This window comes from Helicoverpa armigera, chromosome 6 (assembly GCF_030705265.1).
Source record: "Helicoverpa armigera isolate CAAS_96S chromosome 6, ASM3070526v1, whole genome shotgun sequence".
NCBI classification, from domain to species: domain Eukaryota; kingdom Metazoa; phylum Arthropoda; class Insecta; order Lepidoptera; family Noctuidae; genus Helicoverpa; species Helicoverpa armigera.
This window is the reverse complement of record NC_087125.1, coordinates 5,141,825-5,161,958: the sequence shown is the minus strand read 5'-3', so window position 1 is coordinate 5,161,958 and position 20,134 is coordinate 5,141,825. Positions and strand designations below refer to the sequence as shown.

Genomic DNA, 20,134 nt, shown 5'->3' with positions numbered 1-20,134 from the left:
AAATTGGTTGCATAATACACAGAGGCAAATCCGAGCCGAGAGGGATAGTTCGAACGGAGGCTGTTTGTCTCTTTCTAACACCTTGCCAGCATAAAAAAATGTTGTGATCAAAAGTTTTGTCTTCCCAAAAAACAATTGAATCACATAAAATTTTTATCTTATTTTAACAATTGTAAGTCAACATATTAATAACAATCGCATTAATTTATTCGTATTTATTATTAAAACATAAACAACATAAATTTTTATTTTGTTTTTTTTTTTTTTCTAGCGGTAACCCTGAACATTCTTGGCGCGTAATCAGCATTTAAAATTTTGTTTATATTTTTTGTATTAAATCAATTTAAACTATTTAAATGGTGAAAAAGTGTTGCGTTTATACTTGTAAAAGTGAATCCTATGGTGGTTGCAATATATCGTTCCACAGGTAAGCTAATAATAACATTTTCGTAAACCAAACAACTAGGGTGCCCATGAATTCTTGTAACGAGTCAAAATATGGGTGATGGATTTTAAAACTGTTGTACTGTTGTTATAGCTTCCCAAAAAAAGAAAAAAGGCGACATAAATGGCTCAGCAGTCTATATATGAAGTAGAAATACAAAAAAAACAGTCTTCACTTCGAATCTTCCTGCTTTTATACTGCTAATTCCCGCTAATTATTAAAAGCCTTTATTAGTATCTTAAGGTCACAAACTGCGTAAGTTAAAACTTCAATACCAATCTGTGTTTAATAATCTTAGCAAATTCGGATTTGTCTCACATAGCTTAATCTCATAGTCACCCTATTAGAAAGGGACAGACAGCCTCCGTACTAACTGTTTCACTCGGCTCGTTTTTTGGGTTTATATGCGCAGTCCTGTTTACTAATATTATGTCTATGGCCAAGTTACGAAGAAGGTACAACGCCTATCAAGTTCATGGGAACAATTTTTTTTAATTTTCAAAAAATACCTCCCATTGGAATGAGCGTATTTGTTTATTGTTCAATTTGTAATAGCAACACTCGTTGCTTAGCAACTACTTGTTGTTGATCAATCTAACAAAATGTCAAATGCTTGTAAAATCTCTTATGTTTTGCGATTTTCATAGTTAATTGTAATGTTTGGCATATTTCGTAGGACATAAATGGGTGCAGAATGGATCTCTATAAGCTGTTTAGTTATAATGTCGAAGTTCAATACGTTAGTTGCCTAATATCCAAAGCAACGTTTTTTACTTTGACAACGACGTTACTAAATCTCATTTTACCTTTTATAATAGCTTATAGAGGCCGAGGTAAGCTATATTGCGTGCATCAGTTAAACATTGGTTTAGACCTCAATAACCCTTTGACTTTTCTGATATTTTTCAGGGTTTTGGTTACGGTCCCACAGTTTTAATGAGCAACCAGAAATACACTTTCCATACGAGTATCTACTCGTAGTGGAAACTGACGACCCCAGCAAACCTTTAGAATGTGGTGACACTAACGGGAAGTATGAACATTTTCTGAAAAACGAAGAGAACTGTTTGGAGTTCCAAGTAAATGTGCTTTCACACTACTGGTATAGATAATAAGGCGAGCGTTTCCGTTTCTTGAAATATTTATATCTTTTTCAGGTGCAAGAGTATGATTTAAATGGTGATCAGAAACCCGATCTGTTGGATTTCAAATTTATTCTTGAAATTCCAGAAGGGAGGACCATTAAATCTATTATGATAGTCTTTATTTTAGACTTCCAGCTACAGGTATTCTCCTGGTTATATATTATCTATGAGTTAAATTAAGTGTTGATAATAACTATATACTACCTATATTCACTTTTGTTTCAGTCTGTATGTCCTCTACACATGCAAAGTTTGGCTCTGGTTAACAAAGAGTTTGCTACACCACCTTCTGGGTTTAAATACTTTGGTGATCTGCAGTTTTACCAAATATCTCATTTGCCCTGCAAACAAAACGTTATACATACTAAATATAACAATTCTCTTTTTAATTTCGATAAATCCAATAATGAAAATGCATTAGATTACATTCTGGAAAACTATTTCGTAAGAGAAGGTAATATTTAAATGATTATTTGTACATTTCATATTAAAATTTGTGTTAAACTTAATGTACTCAAATATTGTTTACAGTCACTACCCACACTAAAACACTGTTTTCAAGAAGCCAGAATGGGCATGCAGGTTTGATGCAAATTCAGATTAGCCTCAGAGTGCCAGAAATGGAAATCAAATATCTTCCCAGTTTGATGGAAGAACTGAAATGGGCGTGGCCTCAATATCTTTCACTGGTTATTATCTTCTATTGGATATTTGACAAAATTAAAAGATTTGTATTCCAAAACCGTTTGGTAATGGCCTGGGAAATAACACCTTGGAAAAAACCACAAGGGGTAACAAGAAAGAAGTACTAGATAAATGAACTAGACAATAAAATTCTAGAAACTAAATAGTAAAAAGCTAATAAATTGCAAAAAATCTTTCAACAATAAAGAAACACATGGGAATTTATATGTGATTAGAAAATTGCTGAAGGTATAATTTGCTAAGCCCATTTGTCAATTCTTATTTGAGGTTGCAACAGCATATCTGCAGAAGCAACTGGTAAACTTTTACTGTGAGGAAGTGTTGTTCTGCATCGTTTATGTAATGTTATTGTCCAGAATCTAGTCTGTTTTATGCCAAATGACAAATTATATAGTGTAATGTCCATATGACTTAACAAATTAAAAGATTTTTCTATATTTATGCTTTTTTTTATTAAAATTCAACATTTAACAATTAATTACTACTTAAATACCTACATTTTATACAATTTACAACTTTGTTCATAGTATTCACTGGTTTATAGTTAGTGTTGAAAAGGTACTGGAAGCAATATCTGTTTTCTTGTCTAGGTCTGCTCTATTATCTTCAATAATAAAGGTCTTGCCTGTGTAGTCATCTAGCTGCACCAACAAGTAACGGCACAAATAATTCCCATATTCATTCTGCAACAACAAAACATAAAGTAACAAAAAGAAACATACTCATAACATTACACAACCAATGGAGCTAGCACAAAGCCTGTATTTTAGCTGAGCAGCTTATTTAACAAGCAGTTACTATTTTTTAAAAGTAATATTAGTAATAGCCTTATTGCTAAACAAATAAGAGTGGATGTAACTATTCAAGATATATTATTTTCACCAAATAGGGCAGGCTAGCTATATCATATTTTTGTTGAATGTTTCTTTTGAAACAACTCTTGAAAAATTTCATAAAACAAACTATCAAATAATCTTAATTGAGCAGATTTACACAGAGTACCTAACCTAATGCTAAGGCTTTCTTACTAACCTGTTTCATATCAAGTTCAACAATGCCTTTGTTCCTTATTCCTTTGATGTAAAACCTCATTCTCATATGTTTTACCCCTTCCTTCTCGTAGACAGCATGGCTGACATGAGTGCGCCTCCTTCTGGTGGTTTCTTCTCCATAACCTTTGATTGGAGGGCCTAAGGCATCTTCCACTCGAGGGTCCTGAAATCGTAAATCATGATATTATAATACTATTGAATTACAGAAGTTTGATGGAACTGTTTTTTCCAGCTAGAGGCAGCAGAACTCAATTTTTTTTTATTGAATCTAGTAGGGCTGGAATGAATAATGTAAATTAATAGTTATCTATTTTACTTTATCATAGCATCACCATAAAGTTGAAAAACTTACTGACTATAAACAAGGGGCCAATATACAGTTAATTAGCATTTGTTTACTCACATTTTTACACTTTTCTAGTGCCTCTGAGTAAATGCTGTTTGGGCTGTTGCTTGAAAACAATTCACGGAACACGTAGTAAAAGATGACCCCCGTGACACCAACTCCCATCAAAATTATCCCGGTGTATGTCGCAGTCTTAGTTGTCTCCTTTATCTTTTCCCCTAGAGGTCGGACGTCTGTAGTCACTTCATGTCTCTCTTGACTCTTAGCCAAACCGCTTTCCTTTCGAGTTGAATAACACCGAACATATCTAATCTTCGATGATTGTAAAATCGCCGGAACACATTCGGCTGTATTAGTAGTGCGTAAAACTGTAAACAATTTAGATATTATAGTCATAGTTTATAAATTCTACACTATTTTGGCACGGAATATTCCTTAGAGGTTATCGTATTTATTTATAAAAGATTTTGCTTTTGACTATCAGTCAGACTCAGATATGTCATTTGTTGAGTGACAGGTACAGCAGGACAACACGCATCAGCTGATAACATTTTAATTCATTGTAAATTCAAACGAACGAACGAACAATTGTTGTTATTGCTTGTTGCTGCTTACATGACCAAATATAATGAATAATATGAGTTCCATTCAAAATATGAGATTTATGCTAAAGTCTTTGAATATGATGTGTTCATAACCAGACTTTACCATAAACCTTTTATTTTTAAACGAATGTTCAAAATGTCAAAGTGAAACTGTCACATCACGATGCGGTCCAAAACGGAAAATAATAATGAGTTATATTTCCAGCATAAAACTATCTTTGCCTCTTTCTAGTTTTGAATAACAAAATAGCAGAAACATTATGAATAGAATGTTGTGAAATACCAGAAACGTGCTCCATTTCAATCGATCGATTTGCGTTTAACTTGTCTGATGTCTCTGACGATTTTGTGATTGCTTTATTTAATTCGTAGGATGTAAAGTACTAATAAGTATGAAGTTTGTGATTTGTGCGGTTCATTTCCAATATATATCAGAAAATATTAAAGTTGTGGTTTGATATTTTACTGTTTATACTCACGAAACCATGGATTGGATAATTTCGGATGAGTTAGGGGTAACTGTGGGTCATGTAGTTGGCTGGGGAGCAGCTGGTGCTATGATAGTAGGTGGCGTTGCCCCATACATACCCCAGTACATACAAATCAAGAAGACACAAGATGCCGAAGGGTTCTCTTTATATGTTTGTTTAGCTCTGCTGATAGCAAATACTTTAAGGATATTGTTTTGGTACGTATCACAAGTTCATTTCCAAAGATTTGTATTATTTCATTGTCTAAAATCGTCTTGATAAATAATATTTACAACATTTTCACTTTGATTACTTGACTGTGAAGTATCCCGAAATACCAAAACCTTACAATAACATTGATGACATCATGTTCAACTAATTAAAATTTAAAATAGATTCTGCTTCCCAGTCTAACATAAAATCCATAAAATATTAGGATCTGTTTGTACCTTTATTTTGCAGGTTTGGTAAACGCTATGAGCTACCTTTACTGATCCAAAGTATAGTAATGAATTGCACAATGTTTGTCATGATACATTTGTGTGTAAATGTACGGAAAAAGAACCAAATTATAAGGGCAAGGGAGAGAATATTTACAGGTTGGTATAAGTGACTCATACAAGTGTGATTATGGTATCTTATTATCAGTATATCTAGTAATCTATGATATATTTGCACAGTAAAGATTAAATGCATTACTAATCTATTATTGCTAACTTAACCCACTATATGAACCCTGTAGTTAAACAACACTATTATTTCTGTACCCTTTTTAGTTATCTTTCTATGTATTTTGCTTTCCTCTCATTTCCCCTCAATCATATCAAAGATATGATACAAGTATAATCCACTAACTATCCTGTATTTTATTTGCTATGGTTAATTTTACTTTAACATTATTTTATGTTCTGTTTGGTGGTTGGTGTGATTGATGGTGAAATTAGGTGCAATATTCATGTTATATATACTGTTGTGTTGTGTGAACGGCTCAGCCCAGCCTGATCAAACGGCACGCTGGCTGGACCAGCGTAGCGGCATCGCCGGCGGGGAGAAGCCCCATCGCTTCTATGGTGAGTGCCAGCTCTCTCTCCTCCTCATAAGGATTGCTGCAATTTGTTCCATGTGCAAGTCATCATTATTGTTTTTGTTTCAGCAACTTCATTCTTTGACAATTTATTTGGAGTTTACAGTGTATTTGTCACATGATATGGGATATTTAACTTTCGTTTTCATCTTCATCTTGCTTTTATTTGCTTTCATTTTTCCATTGCACGTTTTCTGTGAGTTCAATAAGGAATGGAAATGGTGTTTGTGTAATGAACATATCAAATATTTGGTTGTAGTCTCCATTGAAAGCTTCTTTTATCATAAGGTCAAATGGTTTACCTTAGGCATAATACAATATGTTTTTACATCATATAGACGTAGCTAACTCAGTTCAATGCTCTTATAATTACAAGTTATTCGGTATCAAACGGAGTCATGACTGGGTCAAATTCGTGTCAGCTATCTTATCTATTTATTGATGTCATTTACTTCGGCATGATTTCCTGCTTCATTGTAAGCACCGTGGTATATATTAATGTATTATTAACAAATTACACAACTAACAAGATTAACATGATTTGTTCTTCATGCATTGTTGTTATGGTGTGGTTGATATATGTTTTGTATACTTTGACTTAGTGGGTATTATCATGAAAATGGATGTTACCTCTGTTTCAGATATGGAAAGGAAATATTTTTGGGCCTGGACTGACTTCCAGAGCTATGTAGACTGTATGTTGGTATTCTCGGTGCTGGGCGCTGCGATCACTTACTTGTTGATAGAGTTTTCGCCTTTCGTGGAACTTATTGGGTTCCTCGCTCTCTTCACAGAGGCTATGCTTGGTGCTCCTCAGATAGCCAGAAATCACAAAAATAAAAGTACAGAGGGCATGAGGTAAGGCAACAAAAGTTTATTCTGTTATATATCGGCATTCGATGAAATTGTGTTAGAATGTACAGTAACGAGATGGCTCTATTCATTAAAATTTATAATTGATTTGAATACAAACAAATAATTGTAGCATTGTGATAAAACTTGCCTATTTAAAACATATAATAGGCTACCTTATCGCTATCTGTTAATTACACAGTTAAGTCAGCAGAGACTGATGATAATATCGATCGTAAACTCGACAGATAACTGGTGATGAATTATTGTTATATGTTACTATTTGTTGGAATCGATAGCTCGGTTCTTGAGGAAGGTCATGCTTACCCCAAATCCGAATCTACCAAAAGTCAATTACGTATTTTATCAGTTTAAAAAGTCCCAATAAGTCATCTCACGTGTTAATTTCAGCGTCAGCATGGTGATAATGTGGACGTGTGGAGACGTATTCAAGACTACATACTTCGTCTTAAGGGAAGCGCCTCCTCAGTTTTGGTTGTGTGGAAGCCTACAGGTCTCATTAGATGTCGTCATACTCTTTCAAGTAAGTATTATCGTTACGTTACCCTGATGACGTCTGAAAGAAAATATATGTTCTCCCGCCATAGCTTAACTACGCCACAATTTTTGTACGAAAAAAACTTGGCAGTCTCATTAATACACCGATGTCGTAGTATAAAGGTCGTGACTTGACAAAGAATAACAATTGAACAGTTAATGATTATACTTTGAGATAAGCACACAAACAATGTTTACAAGGCACTCTAACGTGGAAGGAATCGGAGACTGCAGGTTGTCTCGCAATGTCGCCGTAGTTACTAACCTCGTTTGCACGAAGGGCTGACTAGCCGTAATACCGACGGTTGGCTTACAGATGGTCAGGTGATGACACTCTGACGATATCGGTTCGCATGTGGGTGCCCAGCCTTCCGATATTCAGTCCTCGCTTTAACACCGGGTAACCTACCTGTAAGGGGTGAGTGACGTACAAACGGGATCGGCGATCACTAGAAAATTTCCATACATTTGCAAATGGGTGTAGCCAGCGGGATTTTTATGTTTTCGTCATCTTAACGCTTTTGTACTGCCTCCTTATTTTTTTGCGGACTGTTATTTTGGTTTCTTTTTAGGTGTTTTTGTTTGTAATAATACAATATCTCTCCCATTGGTGCATGTTTTCCTTTAATCGTTGCCTGTAGGAATTTTCTCTCCATTGTGGGTGCGTTTACAAACACATAGCACATGCACTAACAACCAACTTGTGACGGAACAGTATTGTATGGTCTACACTTCTACAGAATTAGGCCGTACAAGTTGTTCCGTGGGAGAATACAAAGTGTAGGTACCCGCAACTCAAGGATCAATTACCCATCTAATGCAGAGCGCATTAAGTAGTGGCACTATCTAGGTACTATCCATTTTGCGAGGGCCCCTCGAATGCCTCGAAATCTAATACGATCGCTCGCCACTCAATCTTCATTTCCTTAGGGCTTCACACGAACATACCTACTCATCTAGAATTTAAGTAGTAAAACAAATTAGATGCATTATTCAAACTGGACTGTCAGTGCCTTGCTGGATATAGAACTCTGTCGCACCACACAATACTTTCTCCTTAAACATTAACTATTAGTGCTGTGTGCCTATCTGTTAAATGTAGAACTTACCTCTAAAAACATACTTTAAAGACAGTGATTCACGTTCATTACATCCACTGTTAAATATTGATCCAAATTATTTTTACAGTGTTGAAAAACACTGAGCACTAAGATACATAGTCACCGGCTTCTATCTAAACTATCGATAACGGCGTGTTGATAACAGCGTGAAATCACGTCATGTAAACGCGCACACTTCGACATAAATAAACAAAAGTAGTGACGCGTTGATTGATATTCTAATTTTGCAACTATTCAACTTAGGATAAGCGCAAAATAATTGCAGCAGTGGATGCCTGATACTAAGGAAAAAGGTTTATTTGCAGAGCGTACTTTTTAGATACCTACCGTTAAATGTTGTTCTATACAATAAAGTAATATTGGTGGTTTGTTTTGCAGGTGTGGCTGTATCGCCACAAAACGGCGGCGGCGAGGCGGATGCGTCGGGGCGATTAGCAATGGACGGAGACTGACTTATAGCACCCGCCGGCCGCGGCTCGGTCGCCTAACGCGATCAGCGCTTCCATAGTTTTCATCGCGTTGTGTGCACCTTACACGGTACAATTCATTTGCCTTCCCTACATATTATGACGATTTTGCTGTGGGTTGTGTGAAAATGAAGTTGCTGACTATCTTTAACTTAAATACGACAGTTTTGAAACGTATTTAGCCCTAAAGATGACCAAATTACTTGTGGTGCAAGAGAAAATGACTGTTAACGAAATCTGTTGTTCGAAAATTGACATGTTTATTATTTTCTAGTGGTTGCAATAATTCCCTAGGTAGACGGTGCTATAGGTTTGTGCCTAAATGAATATCAACGAGGTTCATGAAAAGAAGTTCTAGTGATGACGTTTGATGTATTGTTATTATTAAATAAGGTGGAAATAATCATCGTCATTAGATTATATAAAATTTAGAATGACCAAAAAGTTTTCCTGTCTTTTTAAAGTGAATTTACTAGTCCAAATAGACGCATTGTCTAAAAATGCTTGATAGGGAGTAGAAAATACATGGAATTGTTGTCCACGCTGATATCAAATAATGAAATTTTTATTCTTATCTACGAAATTACAAACAAAATGTACAAGCAGGCATTTTTAGCGTGGCGCTACGGGTTGTCAACAACAGCAATAATTCTTAGTTTGTTGCTGTGTATAGAGAAGTACAATATTAATAATGTTATTTTTTAAATGTGACTATAAAATTGCTTTTAGAGAACGTGAGTCTTATAACTTGAAGTACATGTTATTGTTATTGTAAACAATTAAAACTGTGCCCCAAAACCGTACTGTGGGGTTCAACTATGATATGTGTATACTTGTAAATATTATAGTTGTAATTGTTTATTCCAAGAAATCTTGCAATCAGTTACGCATTTCATAGCCGTACGACTTACGAGTTATGAGGTACAATAGTGATTAAGTTCTTAAAATGCCAATTTAGATAAAATTACATAATTATACAGATTAGTATATGTATGATATTTTTTACGCATTAGTCAAATATTATGTATTTAGGAAATTTACTAATGTACATCAAAATATGGACAGTCTGACGAATCAGTGGTTTTGAGTTCGAACTCCCGCATGCGATGTAACCTGGAAAGAGGCTAATGCTGGGTACCGTTTTGAAATAAAATACGGAAGATTTAACTATTGACTCGTTAAATGATAGTACATAAAACTTAACAAGTATTGATAAAAATAATGTTTCTTTTTGTAATAAAGTAGGTTGAGTACTTTGCCTCATCAATGAGTACATCTACAATTCCTGCTTTGATAATAAAGTATTATAAAATATTTACATTCCTCGACATTGACCTCTCGATATTTTATTCCATTTTACCTTTTTGGTACATGTACACAATAGTTTTGTGATAATCCGACTGCTTCTGAAAAACGTGTTCGATCAATATCTTCTGATAGTGCTTCTAAATTCCTACTATTTTGTAACGTTTTAAAATAGCCATGACGGTAATTTTTCTTCCTAAATTTTTTAGAGGTTCAGATGACGCATGTTTGGCTTTTGGTGTGTTTTTGTATTACTAACAATAATGTTCTACAACTTATTATTCAATTCAACTTTATAAAATTTAGATCATTTAGAAAAATATAGATTTTTGAAATATATGGCTATTATTTTCTAGATATTGTCTTGTACACTTGTACTATTGCTTGAAAGGTTGTATCTGAAATGGAATATTGACTAATTATGCGTTTGTGTGTTATTATTATAATTAATGAAAGAGGCAACTATACAGATGAAACTATACTCTCATTCATTTGACTTTAACTATGCATAATAGCTTTTAACGAATGTATTTTTATGTATTTAAATAATTAAGTATTATTATCTACCCAAATGTATGTCTAAGTTTAAATAGTCACCACCGTTATGTACAAATGTGTTAATGTTTAGCAAATGTAGGTAAAATTATAAGTGCAGAGAGGTATTTTGGCAGCATAGTTAGATTTTTGAATACACCATTATTTGATGGGTGGTCTATAATTGTAAAATCAATCACTCTTCACTTACAGTCTGTGGAAAGCCCTATGTAACAATTTACATTTACTGCTTGCATTAGCAATAGTTAAATCCCTAAGTCTGTTGTAATAAAACAAAGAGTTTAAATAAAATATTTATTTTACACTTACATGTTTCGTAATATATTTTCATATATACATTCTTTCTTGCTGCGTTTAAGCCGACAGACAATAAGTTGAGCCCGAGCAAGTAATTTTCAGTCTCCAAGCATACTTATATACTTAGCATTAAAATCTGAGGACTTTTCCATTAGACATAATTTATTACAACTTATTATGGTTTCGAGAAATATAAATATATTGTCAACTGTGACCTTATGCCTGCGTATTGCGTATCGACATTACATTGTCTAAATGAATACATAATTCCATTGCAACATTGTCCATGTTAGTATTAATAGAAACATTTGACAGATGTTTTATATCATGTACCATGCTTATGTGACCCAAGTTGTGAAAATCTTCTTTTCGTGAGATCCTATATCTGTGTACGTTCAACTGGGTATACATAAGTGGTTTCACAGCAATACATCGATTCAAAATTGTCAACACATGTTTACACATATGTGTTAACATTTTGATAAATATAATGCAAATAATACTGATTATTGTAAATATTAAAATACATATTATGTATTTGTAAAACTGATTTATTATTTGCAATGCTTCCGCAAATGGTTATGATTAATGCAATTGTATTTCATGTACATCTAATTTCTATTCAATCATTATGTTGCGTCTTTTAGTTAGGGTATTAAGTGGGAGTCACTTTATATTACATGATATATTATTATAAATAAATATAAAAATATACAGTATATAAATGTATAAATCTATACACGAAGTCGAGAGATAAGTATATAAATGTGATGGAACATATCATATTTATAATGATATACATATTATAATTTCTGTTGTATGAAAATATATGAATATATTTGTCAATTAATATTAAGTAGATATTGTAAATGAATGAAATGTAAAGTAACCATCGTATGTTGTGATGACAAATGTACATGTAAGTATATGTTGTGATTTTATGAGTTACATTTTCGTAAATGAAATAAAGTTATATTATTTGTTAAAAAGCTTTTTCTTTTATTACGTAAGTACTACTTATAAACTTTCCCCATGGACTAACTTTTTAAACTACACATAACTTACTTGGTCTCAAGTGACAAAGTAAAATATGAACTAGAAGCTTCTTAGTAAACGGATTAAGGATTAAGTAAGTCGGTAGCTGGTTTCGCAATAATACGCTTTGTTAAGAACGTAAAGCTCTGTGCAATCATCGTAACGAAACTCACCCACGTCATCGAAAGGTTCTCGCCAACAGTTGACCCTTAACTGGAGTAATAGCAGCTCTATGTTGTGGGGGTTAAAGCGTACCGGGGTGTAGGACGTGCTGGTGAGGCGAAGGGTGGATCGATGGGAGCGGGACGTCGCGGCGAGCGCGGCGCCCTCTGGCGGGCCGGGGCGGCGGCGGCAGTGTGCCGGGCAGGCGGGCGGCGCTCGGCCGTGTTCTCGACTCTCGGCTCCGGATCCGCAGCCTCCGATATTAGAGGTGAGAACACTCTACATCATACCATCAACCGCCCAAATCACACATACATACATACATACCTACTTGCGTCAAGTTACCGCATCGCATTTACTCATTCAAATTCATTTAGCTTTTGAATTATTTTTTCATACTTAAGTTTCAGATTGTGCGGATTTGATACACAATCATTCAAATTAATGTTTTATAGTTTTATTTAATGTGTGTGTTTTTATGAACGCGTAATGGAAGTTTCACGCGGTTATGAAGCTCTTGGGAGCAGACAGTTTGTAATGAGCTTACGCTACTATCAGACTAATTCTGAGAAAGGTTGTTAGTCGAGAGTAAATAACTTTGCGGGTGAAATCTCAAACGACCTAATTAAAATTTTACCTCCAAGCTTATAGGAGTAGTTAGGGTCATACTTAAACCTAATTGGGAATTGGATATGCTGTTGAGTGATATAATATTTTTTTGACCATATTTGCATATTTAAGTAAATAAGAGTCGCAATAACTCGGTATAGGTACCAATATTTTTGCTATATTATTGAACGTTTTATTTCAACTTTCTACAGAGTTCGTAAGCCGCTATAAATCTCGATAAGTAGGTTTATTTCGTTCCCCGTTTCCAATTTATTTATCGTAACCATGGGAACTTTATGGGCGCTATTTTGTTTGTTTCTATCGGCGTGATAAGATAAAGAACGAAAAGGATATTATTTACTTCGACGAATTTATTTACAAGAACTTTGTATTTTGTATTGATTATTTACCCGTATAATAGTTGCACGTACCGGCTATGTGGTCCACATTATTCTAAACACGTAATTGAACAGGTGTTTCATTCGTCACAATTTTACAACATACTGTATATTATGTGTAAAATATGTAAAACATTTTACTTCGTGCAAAGCCGTAGATGTTTGTGGCACCTAGTTACGACCATTATATTTAACTAGCTGTTTTCCCGCGGTTTCGCCCAGGTCCCCGTGGAAATTCTTCCCGTACCGGAGCCTAGATGTTACTTGGGTATTCTGTAGCTTTCCAACAGTGAAAGATTTTGTTCAAATCGTAGTTTCAGTTTTAGGGTACCTACAAAGAAAAAAAAATATTTCCTCTTTATTGAATTAGTGTAAACTAGATTTGTTTTACTATTGAAACTGGTATGGTTGGTTAAGGTTCATAAGATCTCTTAGTCAATCCATTCAATTGCTTTGTTTATCAATTCAAGTATGTATTAGGCTTTTTGATATAAGATGGTATTTCGATTATACTCAGCTGATAAAAACAGTAACTAATACTTACCTACTTACTATTATGTAGGTACATTTGTCATTCAGTCATTTGTCCGAAGTCAGTTGAAGTAACCGCGTCTATTTCTGTTATTTTTCTAAAATAATAACGTAGGTAGTAGGTTTAGTTTTTATTGCCAAATGTTCTAGATATATAGTACTACACTTACGTAGGTAAGTACGGTCAGCTTCAAAAGTAGCCGAAGCTACTTTAAATGGACTTTGTACCTAGGTACTTTAAGATTTAGATCATTACTTATCCTACTCCTAATATAAACAGGCACCATACTCCTTAGGTACCTAAATACATTTTTGTGTAGTTACCTATTAAGCCACTGCCCGGGATCCAATTATGCAAATTCGATAAAAAGGTATTCATATAAAGACGAGCAGATCTAGAACTATTTGTAATCAAAAGGCTGGAATGAACGGAATTTTATCGATGCTCCAGTCTTCCTTCCGAAGAACGCAGCATACCATCCAGCGAAATTCATATATTATCAAAAAGATAAAATAAATAGGATTTTCTTTATATCGCTGCAAATGTAGTGAACGTGCTTCTAATTCTTCCGGCACAGTAAACATCACTAAATCAAGATGGCTAAGCCAAATCGTGACTAATGTTTAGTACACGATACATTCGCATTGCAATACCAATTTATGTACCACGGGACAGGTAGCACAAGTATTCGGGTTCTGTTTAGGATGCACATACCTACCTGGGTCAATCGCTTTCCAGATAAATTGCAATAATGCGCAAAATTTAAAATAGTTACCTCCCTACAGTTGAGTTGTCTTTCAAAGCGGAGCTTCAGGTCTCTCGCTTATCTAGCTTATCCGCTTAAGATTAAAAGCAGTGGCTTTCCTGTAACTGAAAAAGTATTCTCAATCATTATCCCTTTACTTATTTTTCCAAAGGAGTCCTCCGAGAACGTTCCTTCGTATTTTTTCTCATAACATCGCATGCGTTTGTTTTGAAAGTGATTCGTTTTAATAACTTTCTTACCTACATGTTAACCAGTGGGTAGTTAGTTAGTAACCAGCCCGTGGCCGTAAAACATCTACGTAGAGTAGATAACAGATTGTAAAACAAGATGTTAAAGAATCGGTAGCTCCAGCGATCTACCTGCGTTATATACGGTAGCTATGAACATGCAAATGACTTTCTAAAGCAAGCCAAATGCTGCTGTATTTTGCAACGACTGTACGAAATTGGTCAATAAAAGATCTTGTACAGTTAACGAATGATAAAACCAACTTAATGAGGATTATGCTAAATACTTTTGGTCCATAAAGCTAAAAAGGGACGATGACGCACAATACTTACTGACTGACAATACCGACGCATTTATACAAAATAAAAGAAACTTTAAAAACTCGATGTCTACCATCTTGCAAAACTATCAATCAATACAAGCTTAGTTCAGCAGGTCCTACCTTCATATACATTCTTGCATTTGATAGTTTAATGCAATTAATGTCTGGACACTAAAGATTACATTCTCGATGGCATCGACTCTATGACATTTATCTAGTAGTACCTTCCCACCATTTCTGAAAGTAAATCTGGTCTTTGTATGATCATAATCACGATGACGAATTAAATGAGTAATCTTTGTTTTAGTACGTACCTTCTAATAGATTAAATATCTCTTTTCTTAGTAACTCTAAATTCATAACAGTATTGTGGGCATTATATCTACCTAATACTTACATATTTAACTAACTTGTTATAGAAGTAAAAGGTAAGTGGTTGCCTGAGTCCTTCTGAACTTTACCTAACAAGGCCACGTTATGATATAAGACTACCTTTGATTTATATTAAAAGCAAAGTCCCTTGTGTCAACTTGCGTGTTCTAGGTGACCTTATCATAAATTTTATATTGGATGGTACCTACGCAAAAGAATATTAAATTTCACAGCCATGATAGAACCGAATAAATACTAAAATATTAAATATTGAACCTCAAATGGCCCTAGCGAAAACATGGACTTAGACGACGACCAAGGCTAGGTATAAAATTAATTTTATTAAAACATTAAGAGGATACATGTAAGTAGTTGTGTTCAGATCTTTTCAGTGCATTTATTTTCGCAAGAACTTTGTTATGATTATAAACACGAAAAACCAAATGACAATCGTTTGTTTTCAATAACCATAACACGGTAGCAATGTACCATCTCGATTCAGAGCGAGGCATACAAAACAACTGTGAAGCATATTACCTAGAGGGAAATTCCGCATCTAAAGTTCCATTAATACAATCACATGTGGAAAATAAACATAGCATCATCTTTAATAGATAGACAATCGTCTAGTATACAAACCTATGTTTAGTCACAATAAATACTTTGCATGTAGTTAAACTGTTGTGCCAATCTCAGAGTAAAATCTTAAATATCTAATTTCCCTGAGGACTGACGAAAACTCATAGAATCAAATAGGCATGTAATCTAATCAAAGATCTCCAAAACAATGATTACTATCAACGTGATAAAGTGAATCGATGATCGCCCCTATTAATATTCGTGAGTGCCTACGCTTAATAGTGCTGTGAATAAAAATATCTGCAATAAAGGGCAAACCAAGGTCTCAGAAAATAGTACCATAGTAGCTGAACATTTTTCGTACGAAATTCGAGTTTTTCAATTTAGTCAGTCACAGCAGCATTGAATTAAAAGGTGTCTACACACCAAAGCCGCTGATGCCGGCGGCACAGCCCGGCGGCCCAACCCGCCGGCCGTATTTTGTACAATCATGCCGCCGGCTTTCATAGAGTATTTGACAATTACTAGAACACCACATGCCGCGGCAGTCGTGCCGCCGGGCTGTGCCGCCGGGTCAGCGGCTTTGGTGTGTAGACCCCTTAAGTATACCTATTGATATTAAGTTAATATGACTGTCATATAGTTAAAAAAGAGGAGGTAGGATATTGAGGAAATAATTATCTGGAACTACAAGTTACTACCTACTTACCTAGGCATATCTTCATTGTTATAACAAAGAGTTAACAATCGTTTGACACGCGTTTAAAAAAATCGTACTTATACGAGTACCTATCTAGTTTTCTTTATACGCGTGTCAAACGTCTGTTTAACTTTTTATAATTAATAACACTGCTAGTTTGTAATATCCTAGACTTAAACTACTACTATATGTATTTTACCTAAGACCTAGACCATTATTGTAGTAAGTTGCTCTATGCTGCTAGACTAGTCCGCAACCAGATTAACTTTGATTATTTATGGAATGAATTACTCGAATATCGTTAAAACTTCAGGACAACAAGAAGTAATGAAATAACCATTACTGTAATAATCAATGCTATGTCTACTTCTGAAACTTTAGTGCCTGAGCTATCAGTTATCACAAGAGTTCAAATACATATTTTCACACAAAACAATGTAAGTAGTTCCGCTCTTTCCACGAATGTGTTTAAAATACTGAAAAACGTACAATGAACTTCCACGAATCATACGAGCAGTTTATTTTGACGACACGTTCGAGTATCTGCGACATATTTTAAATGTGTTCAACTGGTTTAATATAGCTGGGAGTGCTGGGACAGCCATTATTATGAAGAGGGTTGTCATACCAGCAGTGCAGATCTCATGACGACCGCACGTTTTCATATAAGTAGGTACATATTTGTATCTCATAGATAATACCAAGAAAGAAGGAAAGATAGTGGGGAACAATCTTCTTAATCATTCTTATATCCAAATTCATTTTTAGGACGTCATAATGGTAGATTTTGATGCAACATCGGGTCCACGAAAAAAAATATTGGTTTGAAAATTATTAGTAGGTGGGTAGGATACCCAGTTAAAGCTCAAAAATTACACTTGAAAATAAAATATATTTTTAAGAAATTTCACAATATTTACAATTATTTACCAGCTTGCCAGCGGTAGCCTACTTTCAATCGGACTAGAACCTCTTGTTTCCCGCCTACCTGTAAAACTGGTCCACATTCTTGCTTTCGTGTTCTTATTATCAGAGAACTCGGAGATTTTACTGTTGAATGCAATTTTACTTACTGTGCAAGGAAGATATGTAGAGAAATCTGTAAGGAAATCACGTTCAGTATTCCCCTTGACGTTTTAGAACATCTCGGGGATTCTCCGGATTCGTTTCAAAAGTTACCGGTGAATACGAGGAAGGTTTTCCTATGGCATGCTCATGAAAGTAAAAAATACTATTTTCTATTCCCTGGATTCCAGAAATTGATTAAGTATTTGCTGCAATAGATGCAATCATCTTCACACTGAACCTAAAATGCAAATGAATGGGCTCATTAAAAAAACAATTATATCATGCAAATGTACGGGATGACACGTCCTACAAAAATGTATAGATGGGTGTAAACTCATTTTGTCTGTGTTGGAGGGACATAAGTGGGAGGGTGTCGGTCCCCGCGAGCACCGAGGCCTCGTAACGTCGGCACAGCTCATAACAACGACCAGGGTGACTCCCCTATCGCCATTTGTGCCGGACCATGCCCCGACAATAATTTCCAATGAACGCATACACATTTTAAGTATGTTCATTTACGTTTGAAGTAAAATATTTTCCTGCATTTGGCATGTGTTGGTATATGGCATAAGTACTACGAGTAGGTATGAATGTGACATTTGGTTACCTATGGAATTTGCAATAGGAAAATTAATAAAGTAAAACCAACACGATAGGTACCGGGGCCTGTATTGACTTGTGTCGTGCGATGTCATATCGAAGCTATTTTATCAATAATATCCAATGCCATCTCCATGTGACTGCCTGTGTATTTATGTTTAGTTTTCAATGTCCATATTTTTTTATGGGATTCTTGTCGCGTCTCCAATTGCGTGCGAGTTTTTAATGTTCCTTATTGTGGAACTCATCTTTCGCATTATAATTTGAACCCAAATTAACAAAGGCGTTTGTGAAAATTTTCCATAAAACAAAATGTTTGAGTAACAAAACTTCCGCGTAATATCTTAAAACTTCCGTACATACTTTCCAAATTCTCGGCGAGACGTAAGTATATTGTCAGTGTTGCTATCTTATAAACATGGCAACAAAGAGCTTTGAGTAAAGCCCGCAGCTTCCTCGGGCGGTGTATCTCGAAAATGACGTAAATTTTCCCCAAGTCTCGCGTTCCGCATCCTGTTCCTAGTGCAACTCGTAAAAGCTCTCGGGCGGTCACAGACACGTATAACGGAACATAAAATCGTCTACATTTGCAAACACCCTCCATAATAGACTTTATTGCATTATAGCATCTTAGTATAAGCGTTTGCATCCTATAACTTACCTAATCTTGATCGATGTTATGTTATGTTAGCTTCTCAGGAAGTAAGTCATTAAGAAAAGTTTGGAACTTCAATAAATGCTTAGATAGAAACTATTCTGCACGTCCTTCATTTAGTGCTATTTCTGTAAATATGTGCGGTAACAATGTGTTATAACATTGTAATCATAAAGTAAAACATTAAGGGATCATAACAAATTATCAAACTCTCTCCATTAGGCAAATCATGATCCCGGCTAATAGAATTCGACCCAAGAAAAGTTACGTAATCATCCTGTTGATGTCACTCGTTCTTAAGTTACTAAGTTAGCTTCCCTTGTGTTCTTAGGGAAACTCGTTCAAGTTCATCTGATTGAAAATTATTATGTAAACTGCAAGTTGCAGTCCACCTACACCTTGTTTGCACTTACGTCATTTTTGGCTATGAGAGCTACAGCTATTCAAGAGGTTTTGTCTATTGATTTTATTTAACAAAACATCCGGTAAGCTGGCCTCAAATAAGGGCTTATTAAGATTTGGTGGGCAATGGATAATAGAGAACAGATAGATGATGATGGACGATAAGTTAATATAGTTTTCTGTTAACGAATTATTTCTGAAGTCAGTGCACAGTGATTCACGCTCCATACAAAGGCGGCCATAAATACGAAAGTCACAAATACTTTTAATTAATTTATTTTACACGTTGAAATATGTTAAGAGAAGTGTAAATTATTAAAATTATAACATATCCACATTCATTATAAAATATATCATTACTATTTACGTGTAAAAATGTCTCGCAGTAATTTTGTTTTAGACGAGAAACCTAGAACATGTCATACTGCGACTTTTAATGAAAAATCTATATAAATAATGGTTATTTATATTAAAAACAACCATAAAGGAATAAAATAAAACAACAAAAATACACGAACAACCTTTTTTGCAAATACACACAAAACACAAAATATACCAGAATACATTCAAGCTCAAAAGTATTTACTACAAACAGATAACAAATCTAGTACAATTTTTGATAGTACACCTTTTGTTTTTGACAGGGAACTTTCGTAAACCTGTTAGGAAGGGATCTGAATGAAGAAGTTGATGGTTCAA

General features: G+C 34.7%; 5 protein-coding genes across 11 annotated transcripts in view; 4 read left to right on the top strand and 1 right to left on the bottom strand.

Annotated features, from left to right (window-relative positions):
• Positions 1 to 20,134, top strand: part of LOC110376967 (nucleolar complex protein 2 homolog) — a 182,754-nt gene that overhangs the window by 104,241 nt on the left and 58,379 nt on the right. The window lies entirely within an intron of this gene.
• Positions 985 to 2,732, top strand: LOC110376974 (transmembrane protein 231). Its single transcript, XM_021335636.3, has 5 exons — positions 985 to 1,278; positions 1,355 to 1,524; positions 1,603 to 1,731; positions 1,816 to 2,044; positions 2,122 to 2,732. The coding sequence occupies exons 1-5, from the start codon at positions 1,140 to 1,142 to the stop codon at positions 2,400 to 2,402; spliced, it is 948 nt and encodes a 315-aa protein (XP_021191311.1). The 5' UTR covers positions 985 to 1,139; the 3' UTR covers positions 2,403 to 2,732.
• On the bottom strand, positions 1,693 to 4,205 carry LOC110376976 (mitochondrial import inner membrane translocase subunit Tim21). Of its 2 annotated transcripts, XM_021335642.3 has the most exons (4): positions 3,751 to 4,205; positions 3,328 to 3,510; positions 2,793 to 2,978; positions 1,693 to 1,931 (listed from the first exon to the last, which is right to left on the bottom strand). In XM_021335642.3, the coding sequence occupies exons 1-3, from the start codon at positions 4,087 to 4,089 to the stop codon at positions 2,826 to 2,828; spliced, it is 675 nt and encodes a 224-aa protein (XP_021191317.1). In that variant the 5' UTR covers positions 4,090 to 4,205; the 3' UTR covers positions 1,693 to 1,931; positions 2,793 to 2,825. The 2 variants fall into 2 exon arrangements, with proteins under 2 accessions (XP_021191317.1, XP_021191316.1); XM_021335641.3 differs by lacking the exon at positions 1,693 to 1,931 and having other exon boundaries at positions 2,723 to 2,978.
• LOC110376975 (solute carrier family 66 member 2) lies at positions 4,559 to 9,620 on the top strand. Of its 6 annotated transcripts, XR_002429574.3 has the most exons (7): positions 4,561 to 4,986; positions 5,231 to 5,367; positions 5,713 to 5,838; positions 6,494 to 6,710; positions 7,116 to 7,248; positions 7,579 to 7,680; positions 8,762 to 9,620. XR_002429574.3 is itself a non-coding variant. In XM_021335637.3 (6 exons), exons 1-6 carry the CDS (start codon positions 4,784 to 4,786, stop codon positions 8,816 to 8,818), a joined length of 873 nt encoding a protein of 290 aa, XP_021191312.1. In that variant the 5' UTR covers positions 4,566 to 4,783; the 3' UTR covers positions 8,819 to 9,620. The 6 variants fall into 6 exon arrangements, 5 of the variants coding, with proteins under 5 accessions (XP_049691709.1, XP_049691710.1, XP_021191312.1 ...); XM_021335637.3 differs by lacking the exon at positions 7,579 to 7,680 and having other exon boundaries at positions 4,566 to 4,986; XM_021335638.3 differs by lacking the exon at positions 7,579 to 7,680 and having other exon boundaries at positions 4,568 to 4,986; positions 5,761 to 5,838.
• LOC110376940 (ubiquitin-conjugating enzyme E2Q-like protein CG4502) overlaps positions 12,315 to 20,134 on the top strand; it is a 28,597-nt gene continuing 20,777 nt past the window's right edge. The window contains exon 1 of the mRNA XM_021335594.3: positions 12,315 to 12,472. The gene's annotated coding sequence lies outside the window, so the exon portion shown is untranslated. The remainder of the gene's footprint in view (positions 12,473 to 20,134) is intronic.